We start from the raw sequence: 22973 nt of genomic DNA, 5'->3' as shown, positions 1-22973 counted from the left end.
TCATGAAGCCCACTGGTGCAAAATGCATTAAAGGTGGGAATAATGCCAGTAATACACAATCCTCTTAGTGACAAGAAGCTTTCACATATTAAAGCAGCAAGATGTTAAAGACTTTCAAGTGAACAATCTTTGTTTTTAACTTCGAGAAAGAGATTCACTAATGGAATGCCAAATTGCATTCACTCTCATGATACTTGACTGCAGAATAGGATAATAACACATGTGTGCTTCTGCATGCCATGGAAAACCTGTTATTACAGAGGTTTCTTTCCTGCCTTTCCTCTGTACTTCCCAGAAAATGTTCACACAAATCTTACCCCTTCAAGTAATCTGTGTGCCAACCCCCCATTAGAATCCCAGGAGCCTAGCCATTAACAGATTGGTTTTACACAAATAAAAAGAATTAAAAATAATGGTGACAGAGTACAATAGCACAATTTAGATGAGTGACAACTGGCAATGAATAACCAAAAAAAAAAAAATTAAACTGGAGATAACGGTCTGCAAAATATAGACTGTGACAATGCAGAAGAATGTCAATTGTCACTTTAAATCATCAGCAGCCCAGCCACATCTGCTATCACACCTGTGCTCTCTTTTCTGATCTACTCTGGCACCCTAGAAATAGTAGGCAAACAGCCAGCCTTGCATCTCCAGCTCTCTGAAGTCTGGCTCTGCTACCAGCCTGCATTCCTCTCACCTGGAGCAGATCAGGCACTGACCCTGCACCCTCAGACTGTTCCTGACTGACAGGGATTTGCTGCTGGTGCTGGGATTGACATCCTGTAATAGCAGGACCCAGGACCATCAGAAACTGCTGGCCCTGTTTGGATTTTACAAAACTCATCAGTCAGGTGAGAGAGCTAAAGGAGCCCAGCTTACATCTGGTACTTGATCCACATAAAAATAGTGAACAAATAATAAATTGACATTTCTTGGCAAGGGGAGTGGGGCAATATGTGCCTCTGGTGCCAAACATGAAAATTCAACTAACATATATTGAAAAGAGGGATTCTACAATCTCTATACATAGTCGACTTTGATTCTAGAAATAAAAATAATGAAAAGCTGACAGCTAGAAGGCTCATTATTTAGGAAGATGCTTATCCAAGACTAATCGGGGGCAAGGACAGGAAAATAGAGCTTTGTTATGGCATATGAAGTTGCTTACTTCAAAGCAGACCTTTCACAGGCTTTACATGGGGTTTGGGTTTTTGGATGGGAATTGGCTTTCCTGCTCCCTAACAGTTTGGGAGCATCTTCCCAGTGCCAGCCCTTCCCTGCTTTCTGCCCCCAGAAGCACCTTCCCCTGCAGAAAGAGTGCCTGTCAATAAAGACTGAGCACCTCAGCTCCTGCCATCATTATGCTGCTCTGTAAAAGCCAAGTGGTTTCAAAGGGGAGGAATTAGATTGTGCAAAAGCTGCAGTGGGAACACTGGGGTAAGTTGGATCAAGCAGTTTTACCAAGCTATTTCTGGAAAAAAAATAAACACTGCTACTCAGTGCTTATGATTAATAATGTTATCTTGTAGCTAATTTTATTCCTTGCCCCTCTCTTCTCCTGCCTTCCAATTTGGAAGCGCACTTAATTATGAAAACATGAGCACTAGACTGTGAATTTTGATATATTAATTTCACCATGGTTTTGTTTCTACACTGCGCCACCAAAGCTCTCAAGGACAACCAGTCAAGGAGACAATGAAAATCATAACACCTGGGGTAATTTTCTTTAGCAAAGTCAACATTAGGCAATTTCTTACTCGCAAATTTCATTACGCTACTGAAACCTATAACCATGATGCACCTTGCTCCTGTTTCTCAACACCACAATTTTCTTTGATGACTGAAGCCAGAGCAAGGACTCGGTGGTTTTTTTGCTCAAAGTTTTTTTTAAGGACTAGAACCAGAGATTACTAAGACACTGGCAAGACAAAACCAAAACGAACACCAATGGATAACCATGACCATATTCCTGAGCTCCTTCACTTAACAGCAGAACTGTTCCTAATTTCATGCCTGACCAAGGGTGCACAGATGCCTTGCCTGGGTGGGGTCAGCTGCCCAACACGGGGCCCAGCCATCATGTTCACCATTCATTCATTCACTGACTCCTCCCTGCTCCATTCTGATTCTCCACACTAGAGCTCTGGCCTCACGGTTTTACTGACACCTCACTGCCCAGTTTGTGTATCCATTCCTTAACTACCACTGGCCCACAGCTCCAGAAGCACCGTCCAGACAACAGCTGTGACATTTGCATGGTTATTTTGTTGTCTCTAAATCTGTTTTAGTGACTTAGAGAGAAACAGGAGCCGTGGCATTAGGGCAGTGTTAGAAATACAGCTCTGTGAATTGTGACCTTTTTGATCTATTGGCTGTTCCAAAAATCACAATGAAATTATTAGCTCAGAGTTGCCTTAATGTAAGTTTGCATATATTTTAGGCAAAATGAAAAATAAAAGTCTGAGTAGATAGAATTCTTACCCTTCAGCTTTTGTAATTAAGGTTTAAAATAAAAAAAACTGAATAATTTTGAAACCCCTTTTAAAAAATAAAAATTAAAAGCATTTCCTTTGAGAAAATGTCTAAGTGTATGCTCTCATTTTTTCAAGCAATTGAGGGCAAGGTTTTCAACTCCAACAAACTAGGAAAGAGCGAGACAGATTTCCCAGCCTTTCTAATGCCACACATGAATTAGCATGATGATAATACTAATGATACTTTTTAACTGGAAAAGCTTTAGGTCAATTATTTTTCCCAATTCTATTTTTACTGAAGTATGAAGCCGTAAAACCCCAGATGGAATAACATAAGTTATAATGGCAACAAAATGAATAACTGTGTTTCTAAACTTGGTCTGAATTGTGCATGTTCCAAAATTATAAACCAGAGTGTTTTATACATTTTTTTTGGCGATAACTACCTCAGTCACTTTGAGATGAATCTCTGTGTGCAGAAAACAGATTACCAAACATTTGTAATGCTTTCCAAACCACAGCACCTTTAAACAATACAACATTCATTAAAATAGAAGAGTAGAGCAAAGTACTGTACCAAACATCCTCTGCATCTTCATCGCACTCTGCCCCAAACTGGCAAATGTCACAGGTCGATGTCTCTTTCTGACTGGTTTCACCTGAGCCTTCATTGACTGTTTGATGGAAAGCAGAAGAATATACATTAGTAAAGACAGCACTGTAGCAAAGCACTTCTCTCTCTCTCTAGAAAAATCTATTCACTGCATCAGCTTAATGTGCTGCTCACAAAGCTGATGGCCGGCCAACAGTGTTCCTGAGCGGGCCAACAAAACAGACTTCCATGCTGGCCTGTGATAAATCCCCTCAATTACAGAGTTAAAAGGAAAACCAGAGAAAAACCCTTCCTTTTCCCTCTCCCCTTAATCTATGACCCCTTCAAGCTGCAGCCCACAAAGGTCATGTCCCCACTGAGCCTTACTGCATTGTTCCCAGGGAAAATAATGGAGGGGCACTGATAGCATCACATGCTGCCTCGTGTCCTTTACCCATGAAGGCCTTGAGATGGTCCCAAGGGGATGCTTTCCTCGAAAATGTTTTGAAATTACCTGCCGTGTGGTGCAATCTAGTCCACTCCAAAGGCAAAACATTTTTCTGTGCAGAAGCACAGCTATGAGCCCCAAGGACTAGTTATCTCTGGCAGGGAAGATTTAGTGCTGTCCAGAGGAGAGGACAATCTCCAGCATAGGTTAAATTTGAAACCAGGGGAAAGTCAGTGCTGATGTCTGCAATTGTGTAAAGTTTGTACCTGGTCTGTAAGGCAAAAACCAGAAGGGACTAAAGGGAAATAAAAATATGGGTGTTAAGAGGACTGCAAAAAAATACTGACAGCTGAGTACTGAAAGACAGAAAGAGACCACTAAGGTAGGCACCAAGAAGAAGGTTTGTTAAAAGAGCCAAAAGAAACATTATCTATGTTTCTAGTGAAGTGTATAAACACCCTTTGGTGTCTTCTGAAACATGCCACATTCCAGCAAGACACTGTACCTAGAGATATCCCGCCAGTTGCAGAGTTATTAAAGCAACGCAGACTTTAGGCATCAATCAACTCTGCTCAGACTGACGTTGTTATCTGCACCAACAGCCTCTGCAGTGCCATCTCTCTTGCATTTGGAGTCAGCACCGTGCTGCAGGCTTCTGCACACCTGGGTGCAGCCCACCAAAGCTGGTGGACATGCTGGAGTGTGTTGGTAGCCCCAGTGACATTCACTGGACAAAACATCTGCCTGATGTACATCCAGGTTGTTACCAGAGGCTTCTGTGTCAGAGGGCTCTGAGTTTGAAAAAGCTGCTTTTGTTATTTACTCAAAAAAGGACGAGAATTCCAGGCTTTCTCAAAGCTGTTTGAGGAGAAAGGGATTTTGTCCCTAGAAGAGCAAGGGCGACTCCAATGCCTGTTTTTCAACAAATTTGCTTCCCTATCCTGGACAAGTTATATAACCTCTGCCATGCTTCCCACTGTGTGATAAGAGGAATAATATCATTTCCTCCCAACAGAGAATGTGCAAACAAGTATATTAAAAGACTGTGATAAGCTTAGATACTACAGTGATAGAAATCACAGAAATACCAAAGGTAGATGACTTATCTTCTAAAACGTTTTTTTCCTGAGCGCTAATATAGTCAAAGTGCTGGTATTTTTAGGTATGGACTATGCTGCATTAATTTCCTATCAGTCATGCTTGAATTTAGACTATATTAAACTGAAAAAAATTCACCTATGAAAAGCATTCTGATTATCTGATTATCCCAACAAAATTAAAAAAAAAAAAAAGGTAGTTTTGCTCTACTTGTACAAATTTCCTCACCTTTATATCCGTAAAATTCATGTACAAAAAAACCAAAGGGGAAACCAGGAAAGACACACTCTGGATTTTTGTTCTACTGTGTTGTCAGGCTTTACAGGGAGGGTCTGAGCTGTGGTTTTTCTGTTTCCTTAAGCAACTGAGAAACTCTCTAAGCTCACATATTATAAAAGCCAATGTACAAGGGTGGACAAGGAGTCCAGGTGCCACATCCTCACACCATTAGCATCTCCATTTGCTGCCCATGTGATTCTGGCCCCACAGCATCACGAGGCTCATATGAGATCCTCCCCATCTCTCCGCAGCTGCGTCCAGGCCCGCAATGTTTCATTTGCATTTTAAATATAAAAATCTCTTTTACTGAGGAGATAACTGTGACAGCCAGTTGTGGCAGGGGATTTCCAGTGGTTCAGATCTTAGGCAGGACATGTAATGAGTGACTATGGCATCTATGGGCAGATGGCTTCTTGCAACAGCCAAGTATTCCTCACCTATCAGAAACATGCCAATTGCTCCAGTTCAGGAGGGTGAGAATACATACTTTATGAAATGGAGCTTTAATTTCTTTATTTGTTATTCTGCAAATCACTTTCCTTGCACTTCCTTTTAATTTAAAACATATGCCCTGCTCTCTTCTTCCCTGTAACATTTCTATTCATCACTGCCCAGCACGTGCCACTTGGCCGGGGACCTCACACAGCTCTACATCACAGAGTAAGTGAAACAGCCACTTAAACCATTAAAAAAGGCATTTGAAAGACTGAACACGTTGAAGAGAAGTAGCTGATTTAGAGAAGACCATCCACTCTAGAGCATGTTGCAGTTCTGAATTTCTATTTGAAAATATAGGTCACTCCTTCATATTTTTCTGAAGAAGCCCTGTGACCAGCTTCCCATAGTCAATGTGCACATTGTCATTAAATGTGCAAATGTGCAGCAGGCCTTATTAAAAAAAGACAGCTGTTTATCTCCTGTTTATGCTCTTTCTGTTGTCAGTAACACAGATAACATTATTCTTTACATTTCTTATAGGTGCGTTTTCTCTCCCTACACAAACATACCCACTGGCATATGCACCCACACCCAGAACTGACACACACAGGGCTTGTTTTCTCCATGCTGTGCAGATAAGTGCTTTGATAAATCAGACATCTTACAACAAGTTATTTTCCCAATATTTCCTGCTGCTTTCTAGCTTGAGGACTAGTGGATGCTTATTTTCTAAGGTGACTATTTTTCTCTCTTTTTCCCATCACTGCACTTGCTGATTTGCACTTCTTTTCTAACCCAACTGGAAAAATTTGTTAGCAAAAAATAATCTAGTTTCTGGATTCCTCTTCTAAAACAGAATGAGTCGTCTTCTCACACACATTTAGGTACTCTTCATATTAGCAACTACTGAGGTTTTAACACGAAGGCCCTGCAGGAACATAGTAGGGATCCTGGGAGGCTAATCACTGAAGCCCACCACTTATTACTCACACAACTGAGAAATGTTAAGCTGCAAATTCCTATTTTAATAGCAAGATTATCAACTTTGAGAGTCCAAGGAAATGTGCTAACAAGGGTTAGAAGGTCACTAACATTACCTGAAAGTCACTTCAGAGACTATGTCAATCTCTTAAGCAATATAAATTCTCAGCTGTGAAGGCACTACACACAATTTACAGAGTCAATGGACTGTGGTAACCACAACAGCTCCTGTTTTAATAATTTGGTCCTTCTCTGGCATTCTCACAGTGCTCAGATGAGATAGCTGTGATTTCAAGAATGTTTGTATTGTTTGCAGGTCCTACAAGAAATAAACCGTTTCTGAGGCATTTCACTCTGTCTCCCTAGCTGAAAAAAAACCAGACTGAAAGTATCATCAGTAGATTGGTCTGACCCTGTGCTTATTTCTTGTAACATCAGGAGAAAACTAAAAGCCCCAAAAATGCCCACTGCCACTGTAGTCATCTCTAATATCTCTTTACATTCAAACTCTTTAAATCAAGTTCTTCTGTAGGTACAGACCTACAATATGGTTGTAGCTACAATCCCAAAAAATCATACTAGGACTTTACCCACACAGCTTCCCTGATTCATGCTCTATTAGGAGCTGGATGGGTGGTTTAGAGGTTTTAAAACATAGACATCAAAATCTCTGTGTTCAAGCCTCTGCTCAGTGTTTTCCCAAGGTGCGTGATGAGTGGCAAATCCAGGATGGTAATGAATTCCTTTCTATTTCCAGAAAAGCAGCTCCAGTGGCACAGTTCAGAGTATTCACGGCATCTTGATCTGGTACACAGAGTGCCACAGGGGACATGCAGGTACCTTGCCCCACAGGCCATACTGCAAGGAGTAAAGGGGTGTGGGAAGAGTAGCTGGTGAGCCATGAGAGTGAGAGACAATCGGGTGACAGCACTAGCTAGACAGATCTCTGAACCTCTGTTAACACGACTCTGAAGGCAATAGGGCAAACTCAAGAAAGCCTCAGCTCCGTCTTCACATAGCTTTTTAGGACTATTATAACAATCTTTGTTCAATATATTTCAACTACACTGGAGAACACAACAAAGAAACAATATAAAACATCACCACATGCTTGAATATACAAAATATGACTATAATGAATTATGAATTATGATTACTCTGATGTAGTCTTCCTTTGATCGATGTGATCAGACACGTGCTTATCACAACCTCTGATTCTGACTTGACTCCTCATGGTGGGATATCTTTGCTACTGTTGAAAGAAAAACTTCAAAAAAAGGCTTGCTTTAGCTCATCCTAACAGGATACAAGCTTATTTTCAGCTATAATATCCAGGCAATAACAAAGATCACATGGAGATGAGAGTTGATGGCCGTTTTTGTATTGCAGAATGAAAAAGTGTGCAAATTAAAACATAGATGCTCTTCAGACCAGCTGAGGTGATCTTGCCACATGCTTCAGTCTTAACAGGAGTGCTCTGGGCAGGTGAGAAGGTGAGTGGATAAAGTGAGAAAGGTCTAAGCAAGGAGGGCAGAGAAGCCAGCAGAGTTTACTAAATGTGTGAGAACAAGCACTACCTGCACTACCAGACAGCTAACAACACCTCAAAAACTGCACCAATAAAAGCCCAGATGCTGCAAGCAACTTCACTCTAATCAATAAGCCTTTTTTCCTGAAAGCATTAGCTCAGTCAAAACCTGCAAAGTGAGAAAAATGAAGGGTGTGAAGCAGGGGGTCAACTCGCCATTGGCTCTGCCCTCAAAGCCTGGCAGAGGCTCAGAACGGCATTACCGTCAAAATGAAAGGAAAATGGCCTACAGTATTGGTAATAAATTCAAACTCTGACATGCCTTGCTCTGCTTTACTCCTGCCAGCTGGCTCCATCTCAATAAATACAAATTTGCCCTCTCTCACACCTATAAACACTCCAGGGAAATTACTTATTGCAGGGGAAAACAGTGCCTGTGCCCAGCTCAGGGCCCAACACAGAATTTCTTAAGGAGACCTGAAATATTCTCCTTCACACCAACGTGCCTTTGATGGCTCCTCCATGGCACCACAGGTGAGTCCTTGAAACCCCCTCTCTGCTCTATGGGCAGGTGATTTAAACAGCAGCGGGGCTGTGCCATACCTGAGCTGGCTGCCTGGGAAATCAGACCCCCTTACTGCCTCAGGACCCATCCTTGCATACCTCTGCAAGGTACAGACAATTACTGGAATACCTCAGACAATTGCTGGAAAAGGTTAACAAGATGACTTTAGCATGATGTAAACACCTAGCAGGGTTTTTGAGGAAGAACTGGATGCACCCAGCCACAGCTCAGATTGCTGACAAAATGTGCTCTTATCTTATTGCTAAAGACCATGTAGATAGAGCCCAGCACTGCTTTGATGCCAGTCAGACTCAATTTGCAGTGTTTTTCAGCTCCTGTATTTATACTGTGATTCTCAGCTTATGGTTTTTTCCTTAAAAATCATAACCAGTGGATTATCTTAACATATAAGGATCTCAGCTTCCATGTATATATTGGCTTTGAAAGGTATTCCTAGGCTTTAAAGCAGTGGAGAAAATGCTTGTGAATATAGCAAACACTGGGAACTCTCATGTTTATAATTTTTAAAAACTACTTTTGCAGGGCTGATTCATGATTTTTCAGTCCAATGCCGAGTTGATGTCAGACAGGATAGCAGCACTTCTGGAGCAGCTCACCCTTGAGCCCAGCTTTGTGCTGGGTTCACTCATACCTTGTGGGTGAAGGCTGTGCTTCTGCCCTGGATATGGAGTCTCATAGTGCAAGAAAACTGCCTGGAAGTGCCCTGAGTTTGGGGGATAACTAGTACAAAAATTATTTCACACTATTATTAAGCACTGCTGCTCTGTCTTTACTTTTTATCTCCTGTCTTCCTTCCTACCATGCCTTCTAGTTCTCTTGGGTCTTCTTTCCTTTTCCCACCATCCCCAGTTTTCCAGTGGCACTTTCCCAAACACCTGGAGCAGTTCTGTCAGCCCAGCTGGCCCCTTGCTTGGCCCAGCTCAACATCCTGGGAACCATGGGAGCCTCCTCCAGCTGTCACCCAGCCCGGGGGGCTCGAGGGTCTCCCCTGGCAGCATTCCCACCCTCTAAAGCTTGCTTATCGAGGCTGAAAGTAGATGGGATGGGAACAGTTTCCCAGGATCAGCACTGCTCCTCTGCACCTGTCTGCCTGCAGCACTGTCCTTTCAGCAGGTGCTCCTGCAGCATCCGTGTCTGAAGCCAGGCCATGACCCTCCACAGACCTCTGCAGGGACTTGTCTGCATTTCTACAACTGTGGCCAGGAGGGAACGGATTCATTTCTTACTCAAAGTGTATTTATTCTAACCAAACACCACTTGCTTGTTGCTGTCTCATGCATATTCCTGCAGCTCCCACAGTGCATTTGATAAAAAATTAAATGTGATTAGTCGAGGCCAGTTTCTCCTAGCAAATAACTCTAATGCTGTTACAAAAGGAATGGCTCATTGAATAAAACCCTATTGTAAGCTTTCTGAACACTGACGTGAAACAGCTGTGGTTATTGCACCATTGTGTGGTCCCCCTACAAAATTTGACATTTGCCTGCTGTCTGTGGGCTGCCAGCACTGCAGATTTAGGTGCCAGCACCTTTATGAAGGTGTACAATGACCAGCACTGACAGTATTTGCCAGCGTGAGGGAGAAGGCTCATTTAATTTTGCCAAGAGCTCCCCCTCACAAACAGCTTTGAGTAAAAAGCTAAAATAGCACATGGGGACTATTCATCTCTGCCTTGCATTATTTTAAAGAGAAGCCTCACTTCCTTGGAGGAGAATTTTCAAGAAATAGATACATCTTTTTGGAAAAACATGCCTGCAATACTGCCAAAGCTTTGGTGGCATCAGTCCCTGCTTTTATGTATTTCCATATGCACAACAGGATGAACAAAAAAACCAAGTGGACATGGCCACAGCTGGGAGGATGGAATGCCACAGGTCACCAATCAAGGCAATTATTAAAGACCCTGGAAGGAAATTACTGTACCTCTAATTGCAAGGACCAGAAAATTTTTCAGGATCAAGGAGAAATAAAAAAAGATGATGCCTGATTCCTCTCTCAGGTTGACTTGCCTGGCCACACAGATCATTAAACCTCAGCACTGTGTCAAGGTAGGTAGGAAGCTGCAGCTCAGGAAAGTGCCCAATGTGTTAACGCTTTTCTTATTTGTCAGAAAATGGCCATCGCAGGTTACCCTGAAGCAGAGTCAAGTGTGAGCTGCTTCTGGCTGGCTGGCCTTATGTGCCAGAAAGAAGCGGAGCAGGCCAGGATGGAATTCCATAAATGGAATGTATGGACTCTATACATGCTGGAACAACAGTACTTACAAATTCTGTGAAGAAATGCTGCATGAGATGCAGGCTCAGTTAGAGGAATACGAGGCAGCGCTGCCTTCCTCTGTCAGAGAAGATGTTGCAATTGGACATAAACCACAGAAATTACCCATCTGTGCTTTCCCTGACCTCTGCCAAGAACTCACATCCCACCTGAGGTTCTGAGCATTTTCATTCATTCTAGGCAGAGAGAAACCTGCATCACCGAGTTTACAGAAATTCAGTGAAAAAAAAAATATCCAAAGCCATGTTTTCACAAAGCCTAAAATAAGCAAGTCCCAAACAGGTGATGTGACTTTCCAGGGCTTTCCACACTGAAAGGCTGCTTTTGCCAGCTTCCTACCTGGTGGAAAGATTAACAGAAGTCTTAAATATGAGCCCTTACAGCTACTCATCTTTCAAGAAACAGAATGAAAGGAACAAAGATAAAACCTAAAAGAGCTGTCTGGCATCCACTTGGTGACTACTTCAGTTTTAAGATCTTTGTCATTTTGCTGTTGATTTAAGTCTGTGTATCCTTTTGAATATTAGTATGGCTAGCAAGATAGCAACATCATACATAAAAATGTTCTTTATTCCAGAACAGATGAAACTCCCAGTGGTAAAAGAAGATTTAGGTATCTCTGAAGATTTCTTATCACTGTGCAACATAACTCTCTAATGGTTCAGTGCCTTGGAGGGTCATCTGAGATCACTTATCACATAAATCAAATAGGTGGCAGGCTATAAGAATGGAAGCCTATAGCAATTTCATGTCTTTGCTTGCAGACATCAAATCTATCTTTTAGGCAGACTATAGAGGAGATAATATTCCACTTCATTTAAGCCAGTGAAGAAAACCCAAATCTGGGTATTAACCAATTTTTGGGAAGCTGCTCCTGGTTTCAACTGCACCACAATTATCTTGGGAAATGACTGGTTTTAAATCCTAAAGCATGGATGGCAGACACTGGTCCTGGTTTTAATTTATACTAAAGCTGCTGTAAAATCAATCTGGCAATGGAAGGGAGTGCCAGAGCAAGTGAAAGTCCAATTTAGTTGATGTCCCATTTACATAATCAGCGGTGTGTAAAGTGGATCCACTGTAAAAATGACTTGAGTCTACCTATCACTGGATGTAACAAGAGGAACAGAATTTTCTTCTCCCTCTCCACTTTTCTTCCACATAATAGTCCCTTCTTTTCATTCCTGTGGTGCTAATGCAGGTTACACCCACGTAACAGAGAGCTGGAGCTGCTCTGGGGCTCAGGAGCATCAAGCTTGTGTGCCAAGCTTGTTTCCAGTAGCAGGGTCTCGGAAGGGGGCAGTTCAGTGGGGTGCCAGCACTGACAGTCACAACCCACGTTCAGCCAGGCTGCCACCTCATGACAGGGAGCCCTGAGAGATGGCTCCTTAGCTGCCTCCTCCTCCACCTGCTCAGTGGATCCCCAATCCCCTTTCACAGCTCCTACCCCAGAATTTAGTCCTTCTGTAGCAGCACTCTCTGATCTGCAATTGCCACTACTGACGTGATCCTCTAAACTGTACAACCAGGCCATATCCCCAGGTTTGCTCCTTTCCCTGTGAGAACTCCCCTTAAAAACAAAAACAAAGCCAAAATGCATCTCAGAGCTAGTTGTTACGACACCCCTCCTGACACATGTGAAGGTATTTCTGCCTTCCCAAGGCTGTAGGTAGGTAGCCCTTGGGTCTCTGCTGCAGCTTGGGGTGCACAGCAGTGCTGGCACCCAAAGAACTTGTCAGAAGCTGAGACAAGGGCAGCTGCAAAGCCTCCAAGTCTTGCTGGAGGAGATACAATATTTATGCAACATAGATCATATCTTTTACATAACTCTACTCTTCAACAAACATGAAAACATATGGCATCAGTTAATTGCACGAAAATACTTGGTAGGAAGACGATATTTCAGGACAAATGGGGAAAAAGCCCCAATCAAGCAGTTTTCCCCCTTTTATTCCCATTATTAGTGGGCAGGTTGAGGCAGTGCACAAGTATTGGCTTAAAGCACTCCTTGGTTTATGGTTTATGCAGTGAAATATTTGCATCCAAAAAAATCTATGAGAAACACTGGCAGCACTGCTGATAACCTAGGGAGAAAGGCAAGGCAGCTCATGAATGAGAAGCACAGCCACTCCTGCAAGGGTGGCCAGGATTTAGGAGCAGGAACCACCATGAACCAAGTCTTTGAATAAACAGGGGGTCTAATTTTGTGCTGTCACCCAGAATTTACATGACTGGGAGAAAAAGCCTCCCAGACCTCCACTAACAGGACAAACAGGCTGAGTGTGACACTTCAAACTCAGCCTTGAGTTTGAAGCAGCAGAAAAGCGTGGATTTGAATCCATTTACACCAGAACAATGCTGCCCTTCTGAGTATAATTTTACAGACATGTTTATGATATAGGGGGAGCCACATGGCACAAAAGGTTTAAACATTTAATCTCACTTAGCTTCAATACACTGCATATACAGAAAATTGGAAGCCCAGCAGGAAAATGCCAGATTTCATTCTCACTTAGTCGTGATTAACCTTTATGAGCTCGCTCGGCGTTCTGTCACCTGTGAAGTCACTCGGGGCACGCAGGCTGCAAAAGCCCTGGCTTGCTGCTTTGGCCAGGGGACCACAGCTGCTGAGCTTGAGCTCCCCAAAATGGGGCACTCCCCTGCCCCAAATAGCCGTGCACCCTGCCCCTACATTCCCTGAGTATGGGAAGTGTAGAAAGGACTATAGGGAATGAATGACCTGGAAGGGACTCTTCCCTTTTTCCTCCTGCAGCTGTGCCTCCTTGGCTGAGCTGGGTCCAGTTGAGAGCAGCCTTATCCCAGAAGACAGACACAAGGCAAACAGCTGATACATATTACACTTTGCAAATATGCTCTTTCTCATTAATACTGATTCCCACACACAAACACTTTAGCTATATTCACTGATTGCATTACCATTGCAGAAGTGTAATTAACAAATTAAAAGGGAGGATTGTGATTCAGTTTAATTTGGGGGAAATCTTTAAATAAATAAAATAAAAAAGGAGTCTGATGAGTCTGATGTTTGAGGATCGTTACCCTCTGCTATTTGCTTTAATTCTTTGGACATGCTCTAAGAGAAATGCTTTCCTTGAAACAAACATGTCCCAAGTAGAGCTGCAGTGGTGGCTACACAGGTACTGAAAGAAGAAATAATGACAAAAAACCCATAGAACTGAAAGAAATCCTGACAGATGCTAGATCCAGATACTAGATTGCAAGTGAAGGTGTATCATCATGGAGAGAGGAAGGGGGGAAATGCCAGCTGCAATGAGGACAGACTGATCTGAGACTGGCTGCTTATTCACACAAACCTTGCACACCCCCTGCCCACAAATATTTGTGGAAGAAGGGAAAGCAGAAAATCCCCCATACCTGCTGCCCTTCCAGATCCTTCCATGATAAAATAAGCCAGCTCCACTGAGTAAATAAATGTTTCTGAGAGTCAAAACTCCGGAGCTAAAGTTAGACTGTATTTCTCTCCTAACACCAACTGAGCACTCCTGCAAGAATGGCTGTGAAATGATACATACTGCCCCTCACATTTCTGCCAAAAACACCTTTCAGGTGATCTAATATCCTGAGAAACCATAATCATTAAGGATTGATCATGCTAATATAATTTTCCGGATGGCTTATTAACCTACTAAGACATGTTTTTCTCGACTTCCCTTCATTAGCAACAGCGATAATTAGGTAAGGACAGAGTAGCAAAATTGATCATATGCTACTGCTGAAGGGGACAGAGAATGTATCATGGACATTCAGCATGATGTTCTTCAAACTCGAGATGCGTTTATTTTAGTTAGCACCATAGCTATTTTCTGTCTTTGATACAAGGAATCTGTTAATGCAGATACTGTGTAACAGGAGCTTATTTCTCTCATATTCCAAAATGGAATTTTCTTTTTCCTTTAAAGATCTTAGCACAAAATGAGATGAGACAGGAAAACACACCCTCTCTGTCACAGCATATGTCACAGTCAAGATTTCCACAATACACAGAGTATCACCATACAATTCCAGAAGGCTTTAAGAATTCACCCAGAGTAACACCTTACCACATCAGAAGGCTTCAGCCCATACAGAGCAACACCACATCACTTCAGAAAGCGGCAAGGCTCTGCCCTTCTTGTTCTTCAGCCCAGCCTTTTATACCCTGATGTTCATGCAGTGCACCTGTGTGCCCTCTGTTCCCTTTGGTGGTTGCTCAGTGCACCTGGGCACCCCATGGCTCATTGCTGTCAATGCTGCTCACCTGCTTCTCACAGCTGTGCCCACTGGGGATGAGGCTGGGCTGCAGCCCCACTGCCAATCACCAAATACCGTGTGCCACGGCACAGCCCCATTGCCAATCACCACAAAATGTGTGCCTACAGCTCTCAAGTTGTCCTCTCCTTATTTCAGTCTCCTCATGAGAGCAGCACTTTGAAAGCAGAGCAGCTGCAGAGCCCTGGCTGGCAAGCAAAGGAGTGAGTTATACTGTCACCTCCTGGACAATAACCCCCAGAGCTCCAGCAGAACTGCAGCATCAACTTTCCCCCACCATCCCACTGATGTGGCGAGTGCCTGTAAAACCCCAGAGAGACAAAGGCATCACAGCCATGGTAAACTTTAAAATACTGCTCTAAAAATGTGAGCAACCAGCTTTCCCTGAGCTCTCCCCCATGTGAGCAAGAGGCAGCTTTCTGTAGATAAATGCATTACACGGAGCTGAAAAGAGTTGACATTACAAACTTGGCACTCTGATGGTGTCCTGTACGACCAGGGAAAGGGAGGATCTCTCAAAGCAAGAGCCAGACTTAATATAAAAAGCATCAACCCAACATATTGACCTTATTTAAGCTCAAACAGCATAACACTAGAATACTTAATGCAAAAATGTAATAAATATTCTTTATTCTACATGCACATTAATGTTTTCTTTAAATATGCAATTCACTTCATATCTGCAATCCCCCCCTTCTTCAGATGCAAAATCCAAAATAATGATTATATCAGTCATTGCTTAATACATTCAACTGTGGCCCTGATTTTCATGCATGAATGGTCATTTACATATCATTACCCATCATGCCATCCACTCAGATTTTTCTTTCTATACAGAGTAATATATTTGAAGTTATCATTTTAAAACAAAAATGCTTAAAAAAGGGACGTTCATTTCTTGTTATCTGTGCTCTTAGCAGCTAATAGAGTGGAATATTAAAATGGAAAATTCTCAGTGTGTGTGACAACTGTCACAGTGAGGAGATCTTAGAGAAGAGGCAATTATCAAGGGATTTTTCTCAAATTTGAAAACACTGATAAATATGAACAGAAAAGCTGAAGCAAACTGACCAGAAGCAAAACCGTAATTATAGTACATTCTTCTATTTTCCTAATGCGAGTCCTTGTTAGGGGCGAAGCTAGTGCCATGTTAGCAAAATCACTGTGGACATGAGGCGCAGTTAGAAGCTTTGCATGAATAAATGACAATTTTTCAATTAATACTGCCCATGATCACAATAGAGGAAGGATTTCCTCCCCCCCACCCCCCCTCCTGCTACTTTTAAAGTAATTTTCTGCTATGTTTAATTAGGAAATTTCTCTACAGAAGGCAATGCGATAGAAGATTAATTCTCTATTTTCTCGCCCACTGTGTCAGTAGACTCAAGTGGACACTATAAACCCCAGTTAAATATGACGAGGATGATCAAGCACAGAGCTCCTCTTGAGAGGTCGCACCCGCAGACTGTGGATCTCATTTCAAACCAACAGAAACGAGTCAGGAAATGGTGTCTCTCCGTGGTGCAGCGCCACAGAGGAGCCATTCCAAGTGCTCCATGGTGTGAGGGTTCACCATGCCGGCTGAGAGGGTTTGCTGTCATGGCTAATGACAACGAGCACCACTGGGTGAGAAACGGCACTGCCACAGCTGTCTTGGCTCTGCTTCTCCCCCTCACCAATCATAACCATTCCTCCAGCAGTCCTGCCCTATTTTACATCTCTTATGCCAAGTATGAAACAGCAGTTGAACAATAAATAATGAAATATTTGCTGGTGGGCAAGTAAAGTTTTATTTGGTGTTTTGTTTTTTAAAGGGGAGAGACAAAGGGTGCAAACTATATTTGTTTTTAATGAACAATGAAGGGAACAAGCTATTTACCCACAGGACATAAAACCCCATGAATGGTCTATTGCTGCCAATGCTGATTAAATACCAGGTTAAGGTTTTTTAAAATTGAAATACAAGGCAGAGTAAGAACAATTACTTAGCGGTAACTCAGACCTACAAGATACAGAAACATGCAACATATTACCCTTTGATGTAGAGGGTAAGCAATTTTCTCAGAAGTGTTACTAGTGGAGTGGCTGAACACCAAAACAGAGAAAGCATGAATGATTTAGAGGAGGAAACACAGACATGTAGCTGAGTAGAGACCGAGAGCTATGCACATTGATTAACCAGGACCAGATTGTTATAATACAATAGAAGTTGCTAGTACAAACCTCCTGGGGACAGGAAAGGTCAAAACAGGACAACTGGCAGAGAAAATGTGTAATGCAGAAGAAATTTAGAAGCTTCAATTCCAGTTTTATTCTGAGCTTAAAAAAAAAAAAATCAATATTTTGGCTGGTCTGATGCCTATTTATTCCCCCACATTTTGACACATTTATAAGGCATTCTTATCCCACTCTGCTTGATGCTGCTCTGGTTTCATGTAGAGAAATGCTCCAGCAGAGCATTTAAGAAGGGACAGCCACCTTTGCAGAGTCCAAGGGAGAGCTGCAAGGATGACAAGATTTAGAAAACACAGTTCCATGGTCAGCTTAGGGGAATGGAAATTTTTTACTTTGGAAAAGAGAAGACTGAAAGGAGACTACTCGTCTGATATGAAAAGGAATGTAAAAAAGGCTGCTATAAAAAGAAAGATAGTCCATTGTTCTCCTCATCCATTATTCCTGAGACAAGAAATAATTGTCATAATTTACAGCAAAGGAGATTTAAGTTAGATATTAGGAGACTTTGTCCCCCCAACTTCTAATAATTACTGCGGGTTGGAACAGGCTGCACTGAAATGAAGCTGGTGTTCTCAGAAGTGGCTTCTGAGACTGCTCCATGCAAGGTCTGAGCAAGGGACAGTCTAACTATAGTTGTTCCTATCAGATTGAGGAGGATGGATGAGATGATCAGTTGAAGCTACTTCCAGAACTACGTGCCTATGACTACACCTTTCCTGCAAGCCAGGGAATGGCTGGGCTGTACACAGTGCACTGCTCAAATCTTTACTTGCACAAATTCCCACTGAAATCATGGCACACCTTTTGGTAATGTAATTAAAACATCTTCATGTCATCTGGGTGTGTGACGAACGCTCATGTATGGGCATATTTTTTCATAATCTTTGAAAGTTTCTGACTCCTGCAAATACGGAGGATTTGGTCACACCTAAGACCTTGTGGTCAAGATTTCAGCTCATCTGATCCTGAAGAGGTAGGGGAGCCAACCACATCTTCCTCTCTTGGGCAGAAGGTTTATTCCCTTAGACACAGTGGTTTGAATATATTTGTTCCACTTGACCAAGATTTTGTTCCATTATAATAAAACACCTTTTAGAGAAAAGGCATAGACCTCTTTAAAACGAAGACACTTAAAAAAATTGCTAAATGGACTGCAAAATCTACGTTAATACAGAAATTCAGGTAATGCATTTCCCAGAGCAGTCAGCAATGAGTTTCCAGTGTTAGCGCTCAGCTCGTCACCCTCATGCCAAAATGATGCTACCTGTGGAGACTGTGCCCTGATGCGGAGGGCAGGAGGCGATGGAAGCAGTGAAGCTCCTAATGTCAACTCCAAATCTGGGGAGAGGAAAGCTGGGAACCTCAGGGAGCCCTACTTCCAACCAGAGCAGCCTGTGCCTGACCAAATGTGTGTCAGCAGCCTCGGTGGCCCGCGCGAGAGCCACGAGGACGAGGCACGCAGCGCAGAGGGCTCGCAGCCGCCTTTGTGCTGTGTCCCCCAGGGCTGCGCTTTCTGCAGCGCACCTGCCAGAGGCACAGCACAAAGTCTGTCCCCTCTGCTCCTGCCTCCAAGCACTGAGCAGCCCTCTGACAGCCAAGGCAGCCTCTGGTGGCTCCTCAGCCTCGGGTGCCCACTCCATGTAGGTGCCGGGGGCCACAAGGGGTGTGCTTTTGTTCCCCTCCTTTTTCCTTCAAGAGCAGTCAGGCTCAGGGCAGGATTCCAGTTCATTTGCACAGTGATAACACAGCCTTCCAGAAAGGAAATCCAAACCAATGGACTGGGTGCAGGCACATCAATCTGTCATCTCCAAAAGCACACGGGTGCCCTGTGAATGCCTGGTCACTCCTGTAATTACCTGTTAAAGCTGAATGGGCAATTTTGAGCCTGAAGTACATGGAATATGTGAACATTTTAATGATGCACAAAACAATTAAGAATATTACATGCACGGTTCCTGATCACCTTGAGATTTTCTACTTAGTGCTGGGGAAACTCAACCTCTATAACCCTGCTAGAGCAAGAGGGCACAGCTAAAATCAGGAAACAGAGAGGGGAAGAAATTGCAGCAAGGCAGGCACTTTTTAAAATGCAACTTTTCCTTCCACAAACTATTAGATAATGATAGAAAAAATGTCCACGGTGAATTCTGATGTAAGAAAAAAAAAAAAAAAAAAAAAAAAAAAGAAAAGCCAGAGCAATAAATGTGTCCCATGTGACAGCCAGGAAAAATGAAGGGTCTGATCCAAATCCTGTTCTAATCAATGGGACTCTCTCCATTACCTCTGCTAACAATCCCACTAAACCCTTTATGTCTGGTTGAGCAGACAGAGCACAGAGGTAAGAAGAAAGGAAGCCTAGCCACTGAAATGGCAGCTAAGCATCAGGTAAGGCAGCCAGACTCTCCATGCATAGCCAAGGAATGTAAACACAGCCAAGCGGTGCAATCCAATGTGTACATACAGAGAGGCAGAAAAAAAGGATCTGGCCCAGTGTGGTAAGGAAAAGTCTTCAGTTATCACATTTTAAGTGTTCGCTACAGAAGATGCAATGCTGTTCTTGCTCAAGACACTGTGAAAATTTGGCTTCAGGAAAACCCCGGGGGATAAATTCTACCTGGTATGTGCCAGCCTAAAATGTAGGAACTGCTGTGGCCCCAGACACACAGCGCGAAGAGGAAGGAGGGTGTGCCCCCTAGCTCATGGATGGGAGGTCAGCCTTCAGCTCCTCTCAGGTCGGTGCCCATCAGACTTCAGGGGAGCAGAGAGCTGCCTCCTAACAAACATGCTGGGACCAAGCCCTGTGTGCTCACCATGAAAATTTCTTAGGAAAAGCTACTTAGCATATGGGAGATGTGGGTACATTTCTTTTCAAATCCTGTTCAGAGCGAAAGAAGCGTAAACATCACCTAACACAACCATTGCTTTCAAGTACCTTATTTTCACACCGAGTTGCTATAAACTATCCCCGTAGAATTTTGTTGTAATTACATGCAGTAAAAGGAACAACCAGGTAATTACCTCAGACTCTGCAATAACATTTCTACATTTAAATGTAAGTGCAAGGTGCATAGCTTGTATCCATGTCTCAACCATAGGAAAAACAGAAAACTACTCATTTGAGGGAAAACCACACATTCAAAAGCCCTGTGGCAGCTACCAGCACTGTCCCAGTTCAGGCTGCTCATAACCCCATTGACAGCAGTGCATGGTGTTGAAAACAACCATGTGTGTTTCCAAGGGGTGTTTTATCCTCCTTGGGAGCCTGGCACCCTGAAGCATACACAGGAAAGCTTAAAAGAGTCTATTTATATGTGGAGAGAGGTAGTGGAGAAATCAGCTTTCTGACCCCAGTCCCTGAGCATGCCACGGGCTGGATTAACAGGGGCTGCCAGCTCCTTGCACTGCTCTCAGGCAGCAATCGAAATCACTGGGGGCAAGGTGGTGTTGGATTAACCACATTTCACCTCCACAGTCTTGTCTTCCATGCTGAAGAATTTTCTGTCTTTCATGAGCTTTTGCGTTTCATTTAAGCCCTAAATAAAGCATAAATAGCCTACGGGAGCAAACTTTACTCTCTACCTGTCAGAATAATTTCCTACCTGAATTAACTTGTGAATACACCTTAAAAAAACCAGACACATTCTTCTCTGTAGCCTGATAATTTGTGTGCTTTATTTTCCAAATGCCTTATTTAAGCTGCTTTCCCATTTTGGGTGCAAGTGGAATCATATCAATACACTGACAGCGTGAAGAGCAAACACAGGCTTGGACTTTATGCGGTGCGTGTGATCTGGTTTATACAGTGGTTTGTACCCCAGGCATGACTCTCCCATTAACAGTACTCATATGGGCTCTGTGCCTGCCTAAAGTGCTAGCACCTGAATGTTTTGAAGACATCCTGCTCTTAGCTCTCACCATGGGAGTTGAGAGTTTTCTCATCTTTTTGCATCAGGAGCAAAAAGCTCCCCCAAAAAGTCTGGCCAGGCTGAGCGGGAGGAGGAACTTTAGGGATGCCCCATCACAAATCTCAGGAAGACACTTCAAAGAGCAAAAATGAAAGAAAAGAAGAAAAAGAGAAACTGTTAGTTAAATATCACTACTCGAACTGCCAGCAGCCCTGATGAGCTGCAGCCCTCCAGACAGAGGTGATTCATAAAAGACCTGCCATCTGATAAGGCCTTCTTTCAGCTTAACAAAACTTGGTGTCTGCATCACACCTCTAATTCTGGGATTTCAAACAGGCAGCTCCTGGTGCTAGCTCCTCCTGCCCATTCCATGGGCTGGCATTGTGGTTCCTGCAGCACTGCGAGAAGGTGGTGGCAAAGCCCCACTGCCTGCCACCAGCTCCGGGCAGCACCGCCTTTCTGATCACACTGGTCCAACAAACCAGAAACAATTACCAGCTTTGATTTCTGCTTCCAGGTTTCTTTTGAATCTGAACACTCATAGAGGACAGCACAGGCTTTTGCATCACTGCCCAGAATGTGGACAGGCCAGAAAATCCCTGGCTGTCCAAACCAGAGCTGGCAGCCCTTTGTTTCCTAAGATAACCGTGGTTGTAGGAAGTTCGCTAATGGTCTTGCTTTTCAGCAGAGCAGAACTCATCCTCTGCCCTCCAGCGTTTGGTGGGAGCATCAGTGGCACGCTGTGGACAGCTGCAGAAGTCAGGGGAGGGCTGGAAGTAGTCAGGGTAGCTAGCAGGAGTCCATCTGAGAGGATCCCAGCTGCACCACACAACCAGCATCCACCAGATGCTCTGCCCAGCTCCCAGCTACCACTTTATTAACGAAAGCACAGATCCCCTTTTCTGGTCTTACTATCACAGGTAGTTTAATCAAAGTGCTAATGAAGCAAGTGGGAAAAACACAGCCATGCATTGTGCTGGCTGCAAGAAAGATGCTTTAGAGGAACAGAAACCTCCAGTGACCTGACAGTTGGCGGCTGAGCTGGCTGCAAAGCAGGCGACCCAGCTCTGCCAACACCATGGACCATTTCCAGGAGCTAAGCCTGCAAAGAGCTCCAAGCGCCCGCCAGCATATCCAAAACCCTGCAGCAGAGCACAAAACACAGTTCCCTCTTAACTCAAAGAACCTGGTATTTATCACTCTTAAATCAGCCACAGCCTTCTTCATCACATCCTTGTCTGGATCTGGGTTCACTTTCTTCACTGTTTCCCATCTCAGAGCCCTCACTGACAAAGCACCACAACTACCCCTGAACGGTTTTGGTCTGCACATAAGGAATGGTTCTTCTCAAAGACCCCAACCCAACTTGCAAATTCCCACTTCTTTCTTAATTCATATATCTAAAATGGGATTATTTTATAGGAATCATCTCCCTACTGTCTGAGCATCTTCATGGCCTTACACTGTGCCTCTCTGCTTCATTAATGCTGTTGTTTTCCTAACAATATTTCCGTGCTAAAATGAAATTCACATGCTTTGCATCCCATGAACACTAAAGACTTTTCAGGGAATAAATATAATTGCTCAGCGCATCAAGTATGATTGATCCCTCTGCATTTCCTGGTAATTACCCTCAAGAACAGTGTGCATTAGACACTCTCAGCTATCAGAAGTAGTGTCTAGGGACTTGTGGTCAGGTTTACTAAAACACTCCCTGCAGTATGTGACCTATAAGACATATATGCATATCCTACTTAAGTGGATTCCATTTTGCTCTTGGACCTGCATCCGGCCAAAGGAAAAGCATTCATTAAGCTGTTCTACCAAACTACCATTATTTGA

At 43.3% G+C, this 22973-nt stretch overlaps 1 protein-coding gene across 4 annotated transcripts in view; it reads right to left on the bottom strand.

The window, feature by feature from the left end:
* The window catches only part of TMEFF2 (transmembrane protein with EGF like and two follistatin like domains 2), a 186616-nt gene that overhangs the window by 48959 nt on the left and 114684 nt on the right, over positions 1–22973 (bottom strand). For all 4 annotated transcript variants that reach the window (XM_068196325.1, XM_068196326.1, XM_068196324.1 and 1 more), the window contains exon 5: positions 3055–3151. In XM_068196325.1, the coding sequence (XP_068052426.1) occupies positions 3055–3151 (97 nt within the window). The remainder of the gene's footprint in view (positions 1–3054; positions 3152–22973) is intronic.

This window comes from Anomalospiza imberbis, chromosome 7 (assembly GCF_031753505.1).
Source record: "Anomalospiza imberbis isolate Cuckoo-Finch-1a 21T00152 chromosome 7, ASM3175350v1, whole genome shotgun sequence".
Taxonomy (NCBI): domain Eukaryota; kingdom Metazoa; phylum Chordata; class Aves; order Passeriformes; family Viduidae; genus Anomalospiza; species Anomalospiza imberbis.
Note: the sequence above shows the minus strand (reverse complement) of the source record. Positions and strands in the feature narration are given on the sequence as shown.